The sequence below is a fragment of the Lissotriton vulgaris genome, chromosome 8 (genome assembly GCF_964263255.1).
Source record: "Lissotriton vulgaris chromosome 8, aLisVul1.2, whole genome shotgun sequence".
Taxonomy (NCBI): Eukaryota; Metazoa; Chordata; class Amphibia; order Caudata; family Salamandridae; genus Lissotriton; species Lissotriton vulgaris.
Window position 1 is genome coordinate 163,332,912 of NC_141696.1, and position 21,872 is coordinate 163,354,783.

At 44.0% G+C, this 21,872-nt stretch overlaps 1 protein-coding gene across 1 annotated transcript in view; it reads right to left on the reverse strand.

Annotated features, from left to right (window-relative positions):
• LOC147696807 (retinal guanylyl cyclase 2-like) overlaps nucleotides 1-21,872 on the reverse strand; it is a 408,956-nt gene that overhangs the window by 202,205 nt on the left and 184,879 nt on the right. The window contains exon 4 of the mRNA XM_086933248.1: nucleotides 7,351-7,435. Within this exon, the coding sequence (XP_086789374.1) occupies nucleotides 7,351-7,435 (85 nt within the window). The remainder of the gene's footprint in view (nucleotides 1-7,350; nucleotides 7,436-21,872) is intronic.

Sequence of the window (21,872 nt, forward strand, 5' to 3'; positions counted from 1 at the left end):
CCCAAAAATAGGCAGCAACACCACGTTGGTCCTTGGAGATTGGCTCGAATAAAATGCACATATCCAGAGGCGTGCACGTTCCCAAAACACCATAAATTTAGATGCCACATTAAGTTAGGAACACTCAGACAAACAGGACACAGCACACACTACACATGCAGTGATCACACGCTCCCCATCCGGACACGTTACCCACAGGCCCTGATTGTGTCCACACAAGGTCGAGGCCCACCTGCATTCATCATCAGGTGGGAGTAATTTATGGCTTAATGGCAAGACCCACAGTCTACTCTTGAAAAAGGATTTGTGTTGCTTCAAGAAATGTATAAAAAGACATTCAAAATAATTGTACTTTGAGTCAGTCCTAAGACCCATTTCTGTACACTGCACCCCCGGCGGTATATTTAATTAAACCAACGGTTCCTGTTTTGCCAAAGCCTATTGTCTTTGTTTTTTCAAGATAAATTCATATTTGAGCAACACGTGTATGTATGTGAGGTGGTCAAGATTAAACTATATTTTCTCTTTTTACAAAATGTTTCAAATGCACATCTGCAGTGGCCATCTGTGAATGCATTTAAAAAAAACCTAATCACAATAGAGCTATGTGTACCAGCTGTGGCCACCTACTACAAAATTAGAAGCATTGGCAAAGCCAGTAGGTGTCATGACCAAGACTCATTAGCTTTGCCAATTCTTATTTGCTGGCTGGCTGTCATGCGGTGATGTCATGATGAACCAGTTCACCTTTTCTGAAAACAGAAAAACCAATGCCCATTGGATACGGGATTTTTTCTTCCAGAGTGTGGGGCACACATGATTTTTTCCTGACCAGTAGTATGCAGAAAAAAGCAGAGCAAATCTGCTGACGGCATACCATACGTACATATAGTGAACCCTCTGACATCATTTCTGCCACCAAATACCAGAGGCTGTCCCGAGAGGTTTTATGAGGTGGAGCCTGTGGCAGATCCAGCATCAGAATCACAGCATGGATTAGGCAACTGAGAGATTGATAGAGGGGTGTCTTGCCAACTTTTGCCAGATGCCAGATGCCAGATGCTCCACTACAGCCTACTTCTAAATGGCTCACTTAGTTAACTAATTAGACCAGCTTAATCTCAACCAACTTGTCGATAAACCCTGCCGCTAAGATGGATACAATGTAGGTCTGGTCTACGTGAAGATGCTTGTGGTAGGTGCAGCAAAAAACGTCAGCTGGGGCAAACACTATGGTAATCTTTTAGCTTTAAAATAAGTCAAACTCAAGAAACCCACAACTCCAACCATCTCCACAACCGCCAACAATATAAGAGAAAATTCTTCACAGAAAAGGCCATAAAAAATACATGAAGACAGTGTATTAAAAATAATTGAGTATTTTTTTACTATTCTAATTCCATGTGCATACCGATCGTTGGGTATGTTACACAGCAGACCAAGGCAAATATAACCCCACGTTTAGTTCACTTGAAAGTACCTAAACACACCACTGAAACCAGTCCCTGTAGACTGATGGTCTTCACAGATATGCTGTTTGTCTGGCTTTGCCAGGTTTTACCATTACTGTAGGGAACAAAACGGTGCTCATATTTTGGGTTAAATATACCCAGATATACACACACACATTCACACATACTGATATTCTTCTTAGTAAGGACAGATACAACACTGGAAACATCAGGGCAAGTTTAACATATGGAGTGAGCAGACAGATTTTAGCTGCAAAAGCTTCACCCACACACAAAATATGGACTGAATATAAGAAGAAAGACAAGGAGGACAGTGAGGTAGAGGTTCAGGACGAGTATTAGGATCTGGATCCCCATTGCAATGTCAGGGGCCCTCAGGCACCGTTACAGAGTAGGAGCTGACATCACCTCCCTGTGAAGATGCCTGTGTGCTTGGATGTGCAAGTGCATGCTGTTAAAGTGTGTCTTTGCTTTATGGGTGGGGTGCAGTAGCTCTACAATGCTTTGACCTGTACATATGATGAAATAACATTTTATTATCAAAACGTATCAAATTAGGGCACAGTCTACAACATATAACATGCAATCTGGCAGTGGGAAAGAATAAAATGGAAACATTTGTTGACTCTGTGACTGTGGAATTTTGATTTCGACATTAACAAGAGTTTCTTCCTCAATCAGGAATGAGAAGAGATGTAGGATTACTATATCTAGTAGTCCTGGGTGGGGTACTGCCACTTGCTTTAGTGCATACAAATCTCCCAAGTTAATTGCGGGTTTAGATGTGGGAATATGTGATATTTACACGTTATTCTCCATTCCATACAGGTTATAGGTAATCAACTTTCAATCCAGTAATACCAGCACTGATGATACCGATAGTTCTGGTATCGATAACACCAGATACAGTATGGCCACCCAGCAACTAGAGGCTTCTCACAATGAGAGCCCAAAACTGGATTACAAATGGTGCAGTGATACTGCACCAGTTGTTGATGTGGTTCAGATATCTTGAATATTTTATTAGAGACAAATTCCCCACATCAAACATTGAGGACTTTGTCCTCATTAAACATACTGGAATTTCATATGCACTTGAGGGATTCAGGACAAACACACTAACTCCCACATATGGGGCTAAAGTGGATCACCTTGCAGCAATACTGATCTCTGGTGGTAGAGAGGCAAAATATTTAAATTAAAATATCGATGTACATATTAGTGCTATGTATTTTATTATGTTGTTTATATGTTTGTTAAATTTGTTTTTAATATATGTTTAGAAATGAGTAATTTTGTTTACATTTTGCGTTTTAGTATCAGAGCGGGTTGTGGGTTTATAGGGGAATAGGGTGGGAAGTAATTTAATTATAAGTAATTAATTATTATTTTTTAAAAATATTTTTGATTAATAAATAATTATTAATTAATAATTAATTGGTAATTAATTATTATTAATTAGTTAATTAAATAAATTAGAGTTAATGTAGTAATATTTATTATTTGTTGTTATTGTTAATTAATAATTAATGGGTAATTGATTATAATTAAGTGATTAAATGACAATTACATTTTTTATGTGATTTTTTTATGTGTAGTGGGTTGTGTGTCGTCTATTGGAAAATATGGTGTGACATTATTAAATTAAATTAGTTAAAAAAGTTGTATTTATTTATTGGTATTTATTGTTAAATAATTGTTAATTAATTAATTGGTAATTCGTTTTTTAATTATTTCATAATATTAATTATAAATAATTTATTAATAAATATTGTTTATTCTTGTAAATATCTTGTTAATCAATTATTAATTGGTAATTAATGTGTGTTAATTAGTTAAATAAAAATTACATCAATGTAAAAATATTAATTGATTATTTGATATTGTGGTTGTTTATAAAGCAACCCTTGCTCACAAATGTTCTAAATAAGGGAAATCAAAGTGGGTTTATTGATACCTGGACTGACGCTATTGTGGTCCCTATATTTAAAAAATGTAATAGGGACGATCCTACTTGCTACAGGCCGATATCCCTTTTGGATGGCCTAGTGAAGGTGGCTGGACGAATAATCTTAAAGAGAATGCAACTCTGGGAGGAAGACCATAATGTAGTTTCCCACCTACAGTACGGGTTCAGAAAGGGAACAGGGGCAATTGAACAGTGCCTAAATTTGTCCCTTCTTGTCTCCAAGTACACACAAGCCAAACGCGGAGCACTTTTTATAACCTTTATTGATCTTAGCTCCGCGTTTGATTGTGTTGATCATGCTTTCTTGTGGGCAACACTAGGAGAAATGGGCATCGATAACCGCATCATTACCTTCATTAAAGAGCTCTATAAAGACGCAGGGGCAAGAGTTAGGAATGGCAAAAACGGGGAATGCACAGAGAAATTCCCGATCACTAGAGGGGTGAGACAAGGTTGTATACTGGCCCCATTGCTTTTTACATACTATATTAACTCTATTGGCCAGCACCTTTCAACCTTACCTAATGACTACCCAACTGTCAAGGGCTCCCCGGTCCCAATTTTACTATATGCCCACGATGCGGCTATAATGTCCCAGACTAAAGTTGGTTTACAACGGGCGGTAAATAAGTTCACGTGCTACATGAGGGATAGAGGCCTCAGAGTTAACATCTCAAAAACCTTCACGATGCCCTGTACCCAGAAGATTAATAGAACTCCTTGTACCATATTCCTAGATAATCAAAAAATTGCCACAACAGATAAATTCTGTTATCTAGGAATTTTGTTTGATAGACGGTGTCGCTGGCAGGCAGCGGTAGCCGCTAGGAAGTTGGCTTATAGCCGTACCATAGGCGCCCTGCGTGCTTTCTCCGATAAGACTGGTGGCAAGCCTGTTATGGAGCTGACCCAGATTTATCGGGCTAAATGCGTATCCACGGCCACCTACGGTGCGGGCAAATGGGGCATTGAAAAAGACCAATCCCAACAGAGTTGTGAAAACCAATTCATCTGCCATCTTTTGGGAGTGGCCAAAAGTACCTCCACGTACATGTCACACATTGAAATAGGAGCTACTTACCTTAATGACATCATTAAGATGTCCCCCATTCTGCTCTGGCACAAAGTTTGGGTCACACATGAAGCCAGTTTCAACAGAGACCTTATCGAAGACTGTTTAGCCCTAGAGGGGGCAACTAATGTTAAATGGTTATCTTATGTTAGATCCATACTTACTGATTTAGGCCACCCAGGGTATTTTGATAACCCTACAACTCTAGATGGGTTATCAAGATTAGCCTTGAAAAAAATGATAACCACCCATCTAGAAACTGCCAGATGGAACAGTGAAAAATTAAGACGCACAGTGTTAAATTACCAGGAAATTACACCAACCGAGGGTTTGCAAACCTACCTCGTCCTGGTACAGAGCCCATATCCTCGAATGTTGTTGACCCGCTTGTGTCTGGGTTCCTTTTTTCGCATGGTTACCTTACCTAACGTTAATGACTGGTCCTCCATTAAACTAATATGCCCTTGTGACAACACATCGGTGCAGTCCAACATTCACATTATGTTTTTTTGTAAATTATATACGAACCCCAGAAAACAATTTCTGATGCCGTTATTAAAACGTTGGGGGTTACGAAAATGTAGACCAACATACCTGAAAATGCTACAGTTAGAAGGAGATCATGTCATTTACGCCGTCTCATGTTTTCTAAAAATGGTAATAACGAATAGAAAATCACTGTATTAAACCATCTTCTTGTGGTACATTGTTATTTGTCACTAATGAAATGCTTGTATTTTATGGTTTTTATGAATTTTATGAAATGTTTTTTAATGATCAAGTAAGCGTTTACCTTGTACTGATCATGCACACGTCACTTTAAATGTTGTATGTATAAATGTTTTTGCAGTGCTTTTATGATTTTAACTGAAAAATCGAATAAAGCTTACTTTGATACTTTGATACTTTGATATTTATATTAATTGTGTTTTTTTTGTATGCGTAGTGTGTTGTGTGTTAAAGGGGGAGTAGTGTGGGAAGTAATTTTTACCCCCATGCTATCCAATGCTTTCCGTACTGTTGCATCCTCTGGAGTGGGAATTGTAATTTTTACCCCTACGCTACCCAACGCTTTCCCTACTGTTGCACCCTTTGGAGTGGGAATACTCATTTTTACCCCTACGCTATCCAACGCTTTCCCTACTGTTGCACCCTCTGGAGTGGGAATAGTAATTTTTACCCCTACGCTATCCAATGCTTTCCCTACTGTTGCACCCTTTGGAGGGGAATAGTAATTATTACCCCTATGCTATCCAACGCTTTCCCTACTGTTGCACCCTCCGGAGTGGGAATAGTAATTTTTACCCTTACGCTATCCAACGCTTTCCCTACTGTTGCACCCTTTGGAGCGGGAATAGTAATTTTTACCCCTACGCTATCCAACGCTTTCCCTACTGTTGCACCCTCTGGAGTGGGAATAGTAATTTTTACCCCTACGCTATCCAACGCTTTCCCTACTGTTGCACTCTCTGGAGTGGGAATAGTAATTTTTACCCCTACGCTATCCAACACTTTCCCTACTGTTGCACCCTCTGGAGTGGAAATAGTAATTTTTACCCCTACGCTATCTAACGCTTTCCCTACTGTTGCACCCTTTGGAGTGGAAATAGTACTTTTTACAGCTACACTATCCAACGCTTTCCCTACTGTTGCACCCTCTGGATTGGCAATAGTAATTTTTACCCCTACGCTATCCAACGCTTTCCCTACAGTTGCAATATGTGGAGTAAGTATATATATTAATTTATATGTAGAGTTTTACATTTATTTTAAATGTATATGTATTAGTAATTATTTTTTAAATATGTTTCAATGTTTATATTTATAATTTGTTAAATTATATGTATTTTAAAATTATTTTTACATTATTATTAATACATTTAAAAAAACGATATTTTTAACTTCGATATTTTTGTACTACGATATTTTATTTTCGATATTTTTGTACTTACCTTTATGTAGATAGAACTCCGATATTTTTGATGTTGATATTTTTGTGTCGATATTTTTGTATGTCATAGATTCATTTCTGGTATCGGTTACATTGCGTACACATCTTTAGGCACATAACTTTGGAGCACTCATAATGAGGGCCATAGCGTACAAAAATGGTAAATGGCTTGTCTTGTACACCCCATCCCTTCCTTATTTGTCTTCAGACGCCCAAGTTTAGGGGCCCAATTCACAAAGGCAAGTTTAAACTTAAGAGTATGTTTACTACTTTTTGGTATTCACCAAGGTAAATTAATACTAATAACTTTACTACTAGTAATTTTACTCGTAGTAACTTTACCTCCAGTAACTTTACTACTAGTAAGCTTACTAGTAGTAACGTTATTAGTAATAACTTACCTTTGAGACTACCAAAAAGGAGTAAACTTAGACTTAAGTCTAAGTTTACCTTCGTGAATCGAGCCTTAGGTAGCCTTATTTTACAAAGGAAGAGTGCTGAGCAGTGTTGCCAAAATGCCTGCACTGGCAGCACTGCAGATTCTCTTGCTTTGTAATGAAAGATGGGATTAAATAGAACCATTTTTTTTCAAATTGTTTATTTCCCCAATTGAATGAGATATTAAGCTAAGTGTATGAAAATTCTTTAAAAGTCTCACATTATTAACCACAACCTTTTCATACAACTATTGCTAATTCTCCTCACTTCAAATATAAAACGTAAACTTATTTTTCATTTAATGAATCCTGCCATTGAATTTGACACAGAAGTTGCAAAATTTAGTAGTGAGACAACACATACAAAATTTGATTCTTCTTCAAAGGCGTATTTCATATATGCCTATATGTACGTTTTCACACTGCACACTTTAAAAAGTAAAAAATACCTGATAAGATGAGAAACTGCAAAAGCACATAGTACCATGGCAAATATTAAACCAAACGCCAGGATCACTATTGATGGTTCAATACCTAGAACAAAAGATAAACAAATAACATTATTGCAAATGTACTCATTTATATTTATTGTTAAACATATATTATAGTGTGACTGTTCAGAGAATTGACATATAATCACAGTGTTTTACTCAAGCATATAGTCAGGCAATCCACCACCTGTGTAAGGTATTTACTTTACTATGTTAGGAGTATAATATTCCAAAGCTTGGTGCCTTGCATTTTTTACCAGTACTAAAAAGTACCCAAAAATACCAAAAGTGGCACAAACCTTGAACTTAACCAAAGTCAAAATCTAGTAGTGTCAAAATCAATCTTGGCTCCACTTTATTCTTAGTAGTCCTGTATTACACATACCATCATTGTGATGGTGTTAGGTAACCACTTGTTTTCTTCTAGTCAGCAAGGCACCAACCCCAGTGGGAGGGAAATCTCACCAAGAAATGGTTTAGAGTGACCACTGGGGTTGGGCTTTTATCATACCCTTTGACATTCAAGTGTCAAATCCTGTTTGAATGTCTCATCCTGCTTGACAAGTCTGCTGGGGCTTTGCATTACACATTTATGGGACATGTCAAAGGAGGGAAATGGAATGCCAAAACACTTTGTGCTTTATTATGAGTGTGGCGGTGCGGCACCTGGTCCACCCTGCTTCTGCACTGCCAAACCCGTGGTGAGGCTGCCCGCCAGATTAGGAGTTTCTTTCAGTCTGAAAGGCTTTTTTTGGTGATCCCACAGCTGTGTCTCTAAAAACGAGCACCGTAACTGGAATGCAAAAAACAGTTCCTGCACGGCTTGGCCCTTTCCGTCCATGCTACGTAGCAACTGCCCGTGTAGGCACACTGGAGGCACAACTGCATGCACACAAGGGAGCACATGTTGTGCATCCACAAGGCTCCCTTTGTTTCCTCTCCACCAGGGTTTTCATGGAGAAGGAATGGACATGAAAATCCATTGCGGAGAGGAAACTCCTAATATGCTAGGCCCCACTAAGCATAATGTTGACCTACACCGCTGCAACACTACCAGGGAATGGCTGTTCCATGGTGGCTGCAGCAGAGTTGTGGCGGTTCTGCCACTGCCGTGCCCCCACACGTCTGGTGGTCCTCGGACCACCAGGCTCATAATCAGGTCCTTTGTGTGTATCCACTCTCTGGTTGCTTAAAGCTCAGCTTTGATTTCCCAGACTTTGTCTATAAGTTTGTTGCAGTTACACTGACTGCTTGAAATTGGATTTTTGTGTTAGATATGGAAGGACATTGGGTTACTATAACATACTTCCCACACACTTCCCTTGCTGTCAGAGCCAAACTTTAGTGTGACTGCAGACTTTGACCATCTTGAAAATGCCCAGAGTGAGTGGATTTAGGCCCGGAACCTTTATTCAGTTGTGTATGGTGTCTTCAGGGGTCATTCCAACCTACAGCTCATGCCAAGCATAAATGCCGCACCTCCAGGCACCCATTTCAGAAAACATGTCTGGACCTGTGGAAGATCAGAAGAGGACTGAACCTGCTGTCTGACACCTGATAAGAGGCTAAAAGACTGGGCCTACTCTCTGTCTTGTACTCAGGACAAATAAGCAGAATCCAAGATCATAAGGCTGAACTCCTGTTAAATCTAGAGGCACATCACAAGCTGCAAGAGGCCTTTTCCTGAAACTGCCCAGCTGACCAGTGGCTACTAGACCTGGGCTGGACCTGTCTATTGGTCTAAACCTGCTACCCTGTGAGTTTCTAAGTGCCTCCCCAGAGCTATTTGTAGGCTTCAGAAATGTACATCTGTGGTGAATTGGTACTTGAAGGACTAACGTCAGAATGTAAAATCTTTGACAAGGACACACCTGGTTAGTGTATGTGACTTGTTCTCCATGGCGATCAATTTCAAGATGTGCCTCAGTCCTGCTCTATCGTGGCCTTTGACTATCATTGCCACTTTGTGTTTCCTGGTACTATTTTTATTTAAAACTTTAAACATTCATATCCCCAGTTCCCCTTATTAGATTTTTGTCATTCTGGTGTCACTTTGTTTATTACATTCTACTCCATTGTTCTATTAATTCATTTAAATATGTTTTATTGTTTTGAACTTCATTACTGTTTTTGCCTCTATTTAAGTGAAGCCTGTCTGCTCTGTGCCATAGTTACCAGGGGGTTGAGCTCAAGTTTATTTGGTGGTTTCAGTAGTTCACCCTAACAAGAATTGTGACTAATAATTGTGGGTATTTACCCCCTACCTGAATTAATAACCCAATTTTGTATACTGATCCAAAGACAGCACAGCTATTCTTTGTGCCATTTTAGTTCCAACTCAAACACTGAACTTGGGCTGAACTTTGGTTGTAGGTCTTTTAGTCTTGTGCCCCTTTTCATGTTGGAGAATAGCCCTTTCCTTCTATAGGGTAAAATATTATTTACACTCTGCACCCTACTACAATTGCCTGATTACAGGTAGCTACTGCACCACCAGGTTCCATTTCTAAGAAGACTCCTAATAACAGTTAATATACAAGAGATTAAATAAATAGGGTTCTATAATAAGTTGATGGAGCAAGTGATGGTACAATAAGGAGCACTTACAAAAGATGGACTGTAACAAAATTGTTTTCTTCTTTGACAGCATGTAACAACCTTGTATCTTCAGTGCCAGTTCTTGCTGTTAGCTAGAAGGTTTTAGAAGTCCCAGAGCAATCAGGAACTACTGGACTCTAACTGTAACAACTAGAGAAGCCAGCTTCTTATTGGACCAACTGCTTTTAATGTGACCCTCAGGACAGCAAAGTATAGGAGTCGGAAATTAACTTAGGGTACTGGAGTGGATTTAAAATGCAGAATTCTCCCAAGCACCAAATACAATTTAATTAATCAAGATCTAGCCACTGTTCTTACTTTAATATAGAAAAGCACTTTACTTCATACATAACTAATCACTATTATAATATTACAAATGTACCCAATAAAAAGCGGACCAGCTGTAAAAAAGCCTCTCTTTGTTAAACAATGTAAAACCCCTTTGTGTGATATTTGTCACATGGTTCACAATGTAAAATTGTTTCTTATTGTATTCAGTGGAGAGCTCGTAATGTAAAACCACTTCCTATTGTATTTGTAAGAGTTCACAATGTAAAACCCCTTCCTATTCAATTTGTTAATAGGATAACAAAGGAAAAGCAATTTCAATTGTATTTGTGAGAGAGTTTACAATGTATTAACCCTTCCTACTGTTTTTGAAATGGGTTACATCATACAAATCCCTTTTCTATTCATGAGCAGTGGAACTACTTCCTAGATAGACTAAGCCAGCTGTCTCCGAATCAGATCACCATAAACAGGATCAACAAAAGGGTGGGCACAATGCACACAAACCAAATTGATTTGATTTCATGTAATTATGCAAAAATCATGCAAAATTACGCACAATTAAGTAAAAAGCAAATCAGTCAATTTGCACTATATTTGTGCACAAAATGCTTCCTCGCATCAATTGTTGGCACAAGGATACATTGTATGCCCCTGGTGTCTTGTTGTTTACATGCCTTTTGGTTAAAGAATTACAGCGGATGCCGCATAATTACACAAAACAGCATAAATTCAAGGATTTCACATGAGTGTAATGCAAAATCCCAAAAATGATGCCACTGTGTTTTTAATTTCACCTGCTCTTTAGCATTTGACCCTCAGGGTAGTGAAGCACAGCAGTCCAAGGATTACTCCATGAGGTGGTGGGCAGACATCTAGAACTCTATTAAGCACAGAATAACATTTAATAAATTAATGTCCATTAAGTGCTTTTACTTTTAAAGATTAAAATAAAATACGTTATTTAATTCATAACTAAACACTAAAAAAATATTTTTACCTGCACATAATGCACAATGAGTGCTAGACCTCCATAACCCTACCACATTGTAACAGATATATGTATTATACAATTTAAAGCCCTTCCTGTGGTATTTGTTAGGGAGTACAAAACATAAACCCTTTCATATTGAATCTGTCAAATAGTTCCCAAAGTAAAATCTTTACCTATGTGTCTGTCATTGAGTTCACAATTGAGAACACCTTTCTACTGTATTTGCCCCGGGGTAACATCATGCAAAGCCATTTCCTACTATATTTAACATATAGTCTGCATTAACAAGACCACATTTTAACACAGGGTCAGCAGAAAAGTCCCAGGAAACTTCATACAAGCTGAAAATGGAAGACAGGACAATGGAAACTACACTCATGCAGGACAGGTACTTAAAGGGTTTTGATACATGCATACCGCTCCACTCTCTGTTGAGCTGGTAGGCTATGTTGACACTTCCAGGTCACAATAGGTAGAGTTCTATAAAGACTCATGAGACTAGGGTGGAGAATTCTGAGAACAGCAGTTGTTATGACTCTCTACTTTTTATCAGTTTGCACCCAACCTTGTTCCCTCACCTTTATTGTTTACTTTCCTCCTCAGTTCCCTTGGTCCTTCCTGCTAAGTTCTCCTCATTGACTCTTATGCGACTTACTTCCAGTCCTACTTTGATTTGTGCCTTACCCTGAATCCTCTTACTGCTCTCCTGTTTGGCATCTGAGGCACCACTCAGCATTTCCCTGAAGTGACAAAGTTTGATCCTCTTCAGTTCTTGGGTGAGGTGCCTGGATTTCTGGGGGCTAGTTAGAGTGAAACTCCACCACTCATGAGGTCAGCATTTAAATGTAAATGTAAATGTGTTGTACTTGTATAGCGCACAGCTAACCCGGACCGGGGTCTCCCGGCGTGTGTACTCATACCGCTCAGGAACCCTTCCTGGCTTTCCTTCTGAAGTGTCCACTCCTGGGCACCCCCATGGTGCAGACCAGGCATCCCTCGCGCTGTTGGAGCCGTTGTGGAGATTAAGCAAGCTATTGCCCAGAGTTGCAGGGTGGGACCCATGATTAGAATAGGCCCTGAGGCGAGAATATCCGGTCAGAGGAATTTATGAGCCCGAGACCCGCCGAGGCGGGAATCGAACCCTGGTGTCCTGTTTCCTTGGTGTTAATATACATTGATTTTACAGCTGACGCTATGGTTAGCTTACTCCTGTCTTTCACTGTTTCTACAGAAGTGGAGCTGCAAACATGTGATGATGTATTCCATGTAATCTGAAAGTCCATTTCAAGTATTCCACAAACTAGGCTGCTGACACGAGTCTCTGTCTGTCTCTATTCCACACTTACTTTTTCCCTCGACTCTGTGTTTCCTTCATACTTCTGGAGATTAAATTATATACAGGCAATGAGTTAACTAGAACAGGGGTTATGGCAATCAGTCTCAAAACGTCCATCTCTATATTAGTAAAAATTGGTCATTGTCCTTTTGATTTGTAATAATTATGTTAATATACAAAGAATATTCTCATTTTAGATGTTCTGGGACCAATTCACAAAGGTATGAAGAATACGTAAAAGAGTACTACAGTTCTACTTTACATACTCCAAAACGTCTTTGTGAATAGCCCCCATTAATGATGTATGCACCTGAGTTCTGTGCAGCATAGAGTGTGAACAACTGGTACATGACTATGGTTCACACAGTGCAAACCCATATCCATAATTTTTTGAGTCATCAGTCTTCTTTGTGAACTTATTTCACAATGCATGGACAGCATATTGGATGTGTAAATCTGTTGCATTTTGTGTGGAACTTGAGTTGATGGACACATCCCACACTCAATCTAGTACAATCATCAAGATTTTTCCAAAACAACATGAATTTACACCTGCACAGTTGCCATTACATTTACAATATATTTAATATTATTTTGTATTATTCAAGGAACTCTGGTAGTGCTCTGGGAAGCTACAAGAGATGCAGTCTTCCAGGAGAACTTGTAGGATAAACATTTACACACATATGATGTACATGCCTGGTGTACATTTATGCGTGTGTATATGCTCATCAAAAGTGCATTTACAAGGGGACCCCCGGGCGATGGAAGCAGCAGCGACGTCGGCGCAGGCCGAGACGCCCCGCAGCTACAGAAATTGAGGAGGGGCAGCGGGCAGCAGTGGAAACCGTGGCACAGGGCTTGGTGAAACAGGACAGCGGCTGACCTGCTCTCTGAAGGCATTCTGCCCCGGCGGCGTGTTGTAAGGCCGGGACTGTGCGAGCCGGCGGCGGGGCGGTGGGTTTGGACTCCACATACCCCCCCGAAGGAGACTTTGATGCTTCATCCACGACGGTGGAAGGGGGTTGGAATGGTTCCTCTACACCGTTGCCACTGCCCACGCACTAAGGATAACCTTTGCCACGGGCCCAGTGGACTGTTAACTGGGCCTGGGACTATGTTGGACCCAGATTTTTCCACAGTTGGGACGAAGGGATTGGGGTTGGGATGGGAGGGGGGAGTTACGGATGTTTGGGGTGGGGGGGAGTTGAAGGGAGGGAGGGAGGGGGGAGGGGACTCTCCTTGTCCAGGGGATTGCTCTCCGTGTCCGGAGGCCTTGGGCTCTTTCATGGGGGCCACGAGCTGGCAGTGCATTGAACGAGGGACTGCCCCACATCAGGTTGCCACACTTCAGGCGCCGACAACAGCTTCCCACTCACCGCGCCCGCCATGACACACCCACTGCGAATACTTTCCCTTAATGTGCGAGGTCTCAACAACCCGGTCAAACGCAGGGCCGTTTTGTCCTTCCTAGACCGCTCGAAGGCCGACATCTGCCTCCTACAGGAGACACACCTGGTATCCAAGGATCACCACGGGCTGAGGTCACGCTCCTTCCCGTGGCAGTTCTTCTCCTCCACCCAGAAGAAGGCTGCTGGGGTAGCTATACTGGTTGCCAGGTCTTTTCGAGGGCGGGTCATGCAGAAGGAGCCCGAGATTAAAGGGCGGCTTCTCCTCCACAGCTTTCAGGTGGCAGGTCAGACCTTATTAGTGGGCTCAGTTTACGCACCAAATGAGGGTCAGGAAAGGTTCCTTCTCACTGCACTAGAGGCTGTCACGGCCACAACACACTCACACTTCCTGCTTGGGGGGAACTTAAACCTGGTGTTCCACAACACAGAGACCGCACAGGCCAGAGATTTGGACAAGTGGGGGCGCTCTCAGCGACGGGACACGCACACCTCTCAGATCTGGCCATCACTGACCTATGGCGACACTTCCACCCACACACGGCGGCTTACACCTACTACTTGGCGGCCCACAAGACCTATGCGTGACTGGACTATTTCTTGTGTTCTTCGCAGCTGACGGCGCAAGCCGAGGACGTAGAGATACTCCCGGCCTCACTGTCCGATCATTCGCCGGTGGTAGCGACCTTCCGGGTAGCGCCCACGCCGGCACCGCAGCGCCACTGGCGGCTTCGAGACGGCCTCTTGCTCAATCCAGCCACACAGGACAGGCTCAGGACTGCACTTGCGCAATTCTTGGCCCACAATGCCAATGACGACACGACCAAGGCCACTCAGTGGGCGGCGCTCAAAGCAGTCTTGCGGGGCGAGCTCATCTCTATCGCCGCAGCCGATAACAGAGATAGGGCACTGAAGAGGGCCGAACTCACTCAGCGAGTGGCTAAGTTGGAACAGATGCACCAACGCACCGGGGCCGCGCGGCCGTGGCGCCAGTTATGCACGGAGCGAAAGATGCTCGCAGCGTTGGACCAGGATGTGGCCGAATACGCCGCCATCCGTCTCAAGCACGTGTATTACACCGGAGGGGACCGATGCGGGAAGCTCTTAGCGAGCAGACTGCGGGCGCAGGAGCAGAGACGCCACGTGCACACCCTCACCTCCCCACTCGGGGTGCAGGTCACGGAGGACGCGGCCATAGCGGTGACTTTCGGCGAATTCTACGCCGGCCTTTATGACGTGAACTACCTTGACCCGAAGGCGGGCCTAGACTACTTGCACAGCGCGACGCTCCCCACCCTCACACCAGCGCAGGCGGACTTCCTGGACCGGCCCATTGGCCTGGAGGAGGTCATATCGGCAATATCTCGCCTTAAAGTGGGGAAGTCGCCGGGGCCGGACGGCTACACGGCGGCCTTCTATAAAACATTCTGCCCACAGATTGCCCCCATTCTGCGCGACCTGTTTAACACCTTTGATCGACCAGGTGCTATTCCCCCTGACCTGCTCGAAGCGGCCATATCGGTGATTCCCAAGGCCGGCCGTGACCCGGCGGACTGTGGCTCTTACCAGCCCATTTCTTTGCTGAACGTGGACCTGAAGTTGTACACCGGCATCCTCGCGAGCCGCTTAGCGCCGTATATGCAGCAACTGGTCGACCCCGACCAATCAGGCTTCATTTCCCAGAGGTAGACTAGCGACAATGCCCGGCGAGTCCTCCATCTCATCGAGGCCGGCTCGCGTACACGACCGGGCTGCATGCTCCTCACCATCGACGCGGAAAAGGCGTTCGACAGGGTGCATTGGCCTTATCTAGAACAGGTGCTGCAGCACTTCGGGTTTGGGGAGGCCCTCCGCCACCGCATATTTAACTGCTATCGGCGTCCCAATGCAGCGGTGCGGGTTAACGGCCATACCTCCCCGAGATTCGAAATTGGCAGAGGCACCCGGCAGGGCTGCCCGCTCTCTCCCCTCCTGTTCGCCCTCTATATGGAGCCGATGGCCGGGAGAGTGCGACAGCACGACCGCATCTCGGGTATCCGCTTTGGTGGTGACACTCACAAAATTAGCTTATATGCGGATGACGTGCTGCTGTCCCTAACAGACCCGATGCAATCCTTGCGAGCGCTCTTTGTGGAACTCCATGCCTTCGCGTAGGTTTCGGGCTTCAAGATCAATGAGGCGAAATCGGAGGCCCTGAATGTCTCGCTATCCCCCGACACCCTGGCAGAGGTCAAAGCGGAGTTTAAGGTGCAGTGGTCGACCACCTCTGTTCCTTATCTAGGGGTCCACCTGGCGCCAACGGTGCAGACCACGGCGGAGGCCAACTACGCGACCCTGACGAAGAAGGTCCGCGACCAACTGCGGCGCTGGAAGCCGCTCACGCTGTCCTGGCTCGGCCGGATCGCGGCGGTGAAGATGACTTTGCTCCCGCAGATTTTATATCTGTTTCAGACGCTCCCCCTGCGGCCACCGCGCGAGTGGCTTAAAAACACCCAGTCGGACCTCTCACGGTTCATCTGGAATGGCCGACGCCCGCGATACAAACATACTATTGCGACCTTACCGCCGGAGCACGGGGGAGTGGGGATACCCGACCTCACGCTATATTTTCAGGCGGCACAACTGCGCACGCTGGTGGAGTGGCACCAACTAGAGTCGGGCCAGCACTGGCTCTTTCAGGACCAGGCAGTGGCCGGTCGCCCATTGCAGGGAGTCCCGTTCCTCCCACGGCGCCACAGACCTCCCAATCTGTACGCCTCGGACATCACAAGCACTGTCCTTGGAGTCTGGGACAGGGTGGCCGTGACGAAAGGGTTGACCTCCTTTCCATCGCCGATGACACCGATTTTCGACAACCCTGACTTCACACCGGGACACGACACGCGGGCATTTGCGGCTTGGCGGGCGACCCCCTGCAGGGATGTGGGCCACATGTTTACCCTTAAGGGTATACTTCCATTCCACCAGGTGAAGCAGGACTATGGTGTCGCCGAGGCGGACTGCCTGCGATACCTACAGGTGCGGCACTGGGTCCTTCACCCTTCCGTCCTGCCAGTCACCCAGCGACATCTCACACATTATGAAAAATGGCTGTTGACCCGTACGTCAGACAAAAAGTTAATATCAGATCTCTACCAACAATTACTCCTCACCAACACTTACACATATAACGCGGGTAGGGTCAGGTGGGAAAGAGACTTGGGGCGCCAACTCACACGGAAGGAATGGGAGGGGATCTACTACAGGGCCAGACACTCAGCCCACCACACCGGTCTCACTGAGACGATGACCAAAATTGCCACATATTGGTATCATACCCCCGAGAGGCTGCACCAGTGGGACCCCCGGGTGAGCGATCGCTGCTGGCGGGGTTGTGGGGAACTGGGGACTCTGGAGCATTTGCTGTGGAGCTGCGACAAGCTCCGTCCGTACTGGACCCCCATTTTGGACTTAATTGACTCCCACCTAGATACACAGCTACCCCGTTTCCCAGCCTACATCCTGCTAGGCCTCCCAAACGCCCTTATGTACCCCCTGAAGTCCTGGAGGGGCAGACTGATCGCATTGGCATTGGGGGTGGCGGTACAGAACATTGTGGCTCATTGGAGGGCGACTCAGGCTCCACTGCAGCTGGGCTGGCTACACCGGCTGTGGGCAATCCTGGGCATGGAGAAGCTCTCGCTGACCGCGGCGGGGAAGGGGTCGGACTTTGCAGCTTTGTGGCAACCCTTCCTCTCCCTGTTGACCGGGGAATTTCGGGAGGTGAGTTGCCCCCGATATCTGCGGCTGCTGCGCCTCGCGGATACCCCACTGCCGGAGCCTAAGACACGCCCACGCAAACGCAAGGACCCGGCAGGGGAGGCTGCGACTGGTCTGTAGATAAGACAGCGCTTGAGTTTCTCCCTATGTTTGACTATTGGACAAGGAGAGGGGAGTGTGGGGGGGGGGGGTTCTGGGATAGTTTGTTTTGTGTTGAACTCATGTTCCCTTTTGCATTCTTACTGGCTCCGCTTGCACCTCTTGAGCACCTCTTTTGACGCGGCCGGCCCGGATGGGTTGTAGGCGGCTTGCTGTGTTAATTAAGAATGTCTGATGACACCATGTTGGGCGTAAGCCATGCCTCCGGCCTAGACTGCCTTCCCTCGGAGTCGGCGCTGATGCTTATTGTGAGGTGCAGTGTGATTATTTTCTGCCCAATAAAAAGATTTAATACTAAAAGTGCATTTACAAATGCTAACTTTTTTCTCCTCTAGGAAAATATTTTACCTGTGGAGAAACCCAGTCACTAATGTCCCCAGCAAGGTTGTTGTGTATTCCCTCCCTATTCCTGCCATGGATACTGAGGTACTTTTTCTCTTGATAGAAGTACATATGTGATCTTAACTAGGGTGGGAATGTTACCTAACAAACATTTTTGGGGGCATACAATATCAGATTGTTTTGTTGTATTTCAGGAGACCTTCCTAGGATTCCCACTTCCTACTGCCAGAAGGCAATTTACTTTAATTATTCTATAGCGGTGTAATATTAAGTGGTAATAGTAAACCATAGTGGTATATTTAGGTATGAGTAAATCAACCTATGAGAGCTAATTCATGTTTTGTGAAGTGTATATCACATAATAATTTAAGACGAGTGTACAACATTTTAGGGCTGACTGATGTCTTAAATAGTTGAAGAAATTGATGCGTGAAAAAATGTTTGTCACTAGAAGTGCTATTTATGAACAGCAATGAGACAAAACTTTTGACATCGGCACAACATAATGCAGTACAAAAATAAAAAGAAAAATAAAACAATTACACAATGTAATAATGCAGCGGAAACACAACAGGTCAAAAACAACAAAGCATATCACCATCACATCAAAATGCAACGCATAAAATGTACACAAATATTCTTGTTGCACATTACCACCTCCACAAAGCTGTTTTTCATAATATATGGGAAAAAATGTATCCACAAAGCACTGTCTTACATGTGACAAACAGTGTCACAGAAACCAAGCTGTAACCAGCTGATGAGCCCGTAACTAGGGTGAACCTGGTCCTGGGTTGCTTGTGTACCGGTTTAGAGAGAACCTAGCTTGGAAGTTCTGGCTGTACTTTTCCCATTAAAGCAGCTTTAAGACTGATTTGCAAATGGCTGGGTGCAAATTGAAATGGCATGGTGTGCAAAATAATGATGGATTAGGATGTGGACCGAGTGATTACTAGTTACTGAGATTAATTCAAGAATGCCATTTATCACTGTTTTGTATACTCATTTTGTTGCCCTAAGTGAGATGGATCTGCCAAAAGTGAGTCTCATGCACATTGTGTCACTGGAACCAAGTTGTACCCAGTTGACTAGCCCATAACCAGGGCAAAACCAGTCCTGGGTTCCTTGTTTACGGGTTCAGGGAGAACCTGGCTTGGTAGTTCGGGTAGGACTGGTCCCATTGGAAACAAAAATAATGATGATCGGAATACTGAATTAACCAAACATTCACCCCCAGTCACAGATCTGGGTTATATCCATTGTTTTTTTGCACACCATACCATTCCAGTTTAGACTCACCTAATGCAAATCAGTCTTGACCCTGTTCCCCATGGGAACAGTCCAGCCTGAACTGCCAGGCCAGGTCTTCCCTGGACCAGAAACAAGCATTCTGGGGCTAGTTTTGCAGTAATACCCTCATCAGCCGGGCTAGCTTGAATCTGGTGGTGTAGCGAGCATGGGACTCCAATTGGCATACCCTTCCCACTTAGGGCAACAAATGCACAAAGAACAGAAGATGGATGAAATGCTGACCCCTAGTCACAGATCTGGATTAAATCCATCGTTTTTTTTCACACCATTCCAGTTTAGACCCAGCCATTGGAGCAGGGTCAAGGCTGATTTGTATACAACTGATGGTGTGCAAAAAAACTATGGATTGTGACACAGCCCGAGTGATTACCAGTGGTGGAGATTAATGCAAGCATTCCATTAATCACTGTTTTGCATGCTAACTTTGTCACTCTAAGTAGGATGGGTATGCCCAGCCATGGGCCCCAGGCGCACTGTGTCACTGGAACCACGCTGTACCTGGCTGATGAGCCTATAACTAGGCTACAAATGGTTCTGGATTGCTTGTGTACCGGTTCAGGGAGGACCTAGCTTGGCAGTTCGGGTTGGACTGTTCCCATTAGAGCATGGTCAAGACTGATTTGCATATGGCTGGGTCTAAACTGAGGTGTCATGGTGTGCAAAATAGTGATGGATTGCGTTGCGGACCGAGTGATTACCAGTGGCTGAGATTAATTCAAGCATTCAATAAATCACTGTTTTGTATACAAAACATGCCACCCATGGTACGAAATGGCACCAAGTTAAAATGTTTTGTGAAATGGGCATTACATGAGTAAATGACTTGGAAATATGACTCAATATCTGGTGTCCTTACAAAATACGGATCCCCCTTAGATCCATGCCTGCCAAGGAAATTTAATCTAAATATGTGCAATTTGGCTACTAGTTTGACAGAGCCCATTAAGTGTTCTCGTTCAACAGTGGTAGTGCCTATGGACTGGAAATAGGCTGCTCATAGATCGTTACAAAAAGTCAGCTAACCCAAGTTATAAAAGCAACTTTCAGCCAATATACCCACTGCCCTTATGTCTAATGTAAGAGAAAATTGTGAACAATCAGTTAACAGTATTCATTAGGGATAATACAACTAAGTGAGCGTTAGGTCCTACCAGGGAAATTGAGATGGCCCTGTGTGCAGTAAGGAACAAGCTGCGGATTATCCAGGTTTTTGTAAATTGTTTTTATTGATTTTGACAAAATAACATCAGTTGCATCTGTATGACGATATAATCCAGCTTTGACATTGTAAAGAGACAACAATTTGTATGGCGGAGGCGGGATGCTGAAGGAATCCCATTCAGTAAGCAAGAAAGTTCACTTTGTTGGTTGTGCTGCCGCACTTTACTGTAACATATTACATTTACAAACAGTCATAGGGGTCAAAGGAAAATCCGCCATTCTTACACAGAGCAATTCCTTCATGAAATCGTATATGAATAACAAAATAAAACAACCTGAACAAAAGGAACTAATAAACGATCTCTGTGTGTGGAAACAGGTCAAAATGTGCCTGTCAGTGTGGTATATCAGTGGGTGACACCTGGGTAGCTGACTGGGTGCAGTGGTCCATTGGTGGTATATGCGCCAAGAGTCCATGATCCCATGATGGCGCAAATCTTGATACACTTTGTGACGTTTAGCACAGCCCGCTAGGCCCCTCACGTTCCAGGTCAACAAAACATAATCTCCAGCCACCATTTACCAAGTTGTGAAAGAGAAATTCAGTACAGAACAGGCCCCAGGCATCCAGTCCCCCTCCACCCCACAGCCAACCCTCCATGCATAGAGTTAAAAATATACAACCATCCCACACTCCCCGCTTTATACAGGCAAATAAAGAGATCAATATCTTATGAAAGATTCCCCAACATCCCAACCTAGGCCTTCTTGCCAATGGGCCATTCGCACTGAAATGCGGGTCAAATAGACACAAAAATATAACATAAAACAAATAGGAACCAATATAATGCTATATCACCTACTTATCACTCGCTGAGAAGGGCGCAGCGGAACTAATAGGCAGTGCCTGGGTGCCGCCTCTTATGACTTAGTCTGGCATTGAACGTGTTTGCTGATCATCCAGTCTCTGCAGTGAAAGCCTTCGTAGAGTTCTGGAATTTTCAGCCCAGTGCTTCTACGGTCTGCGGGGTGAGGGCCGGTCCACCCCCTCAAGCTGTGAGGCTGTGATGGGTAACATCTGGTCCATAGTTCTGTCCGAATCCAGTCTTGGAGATAATGTAGG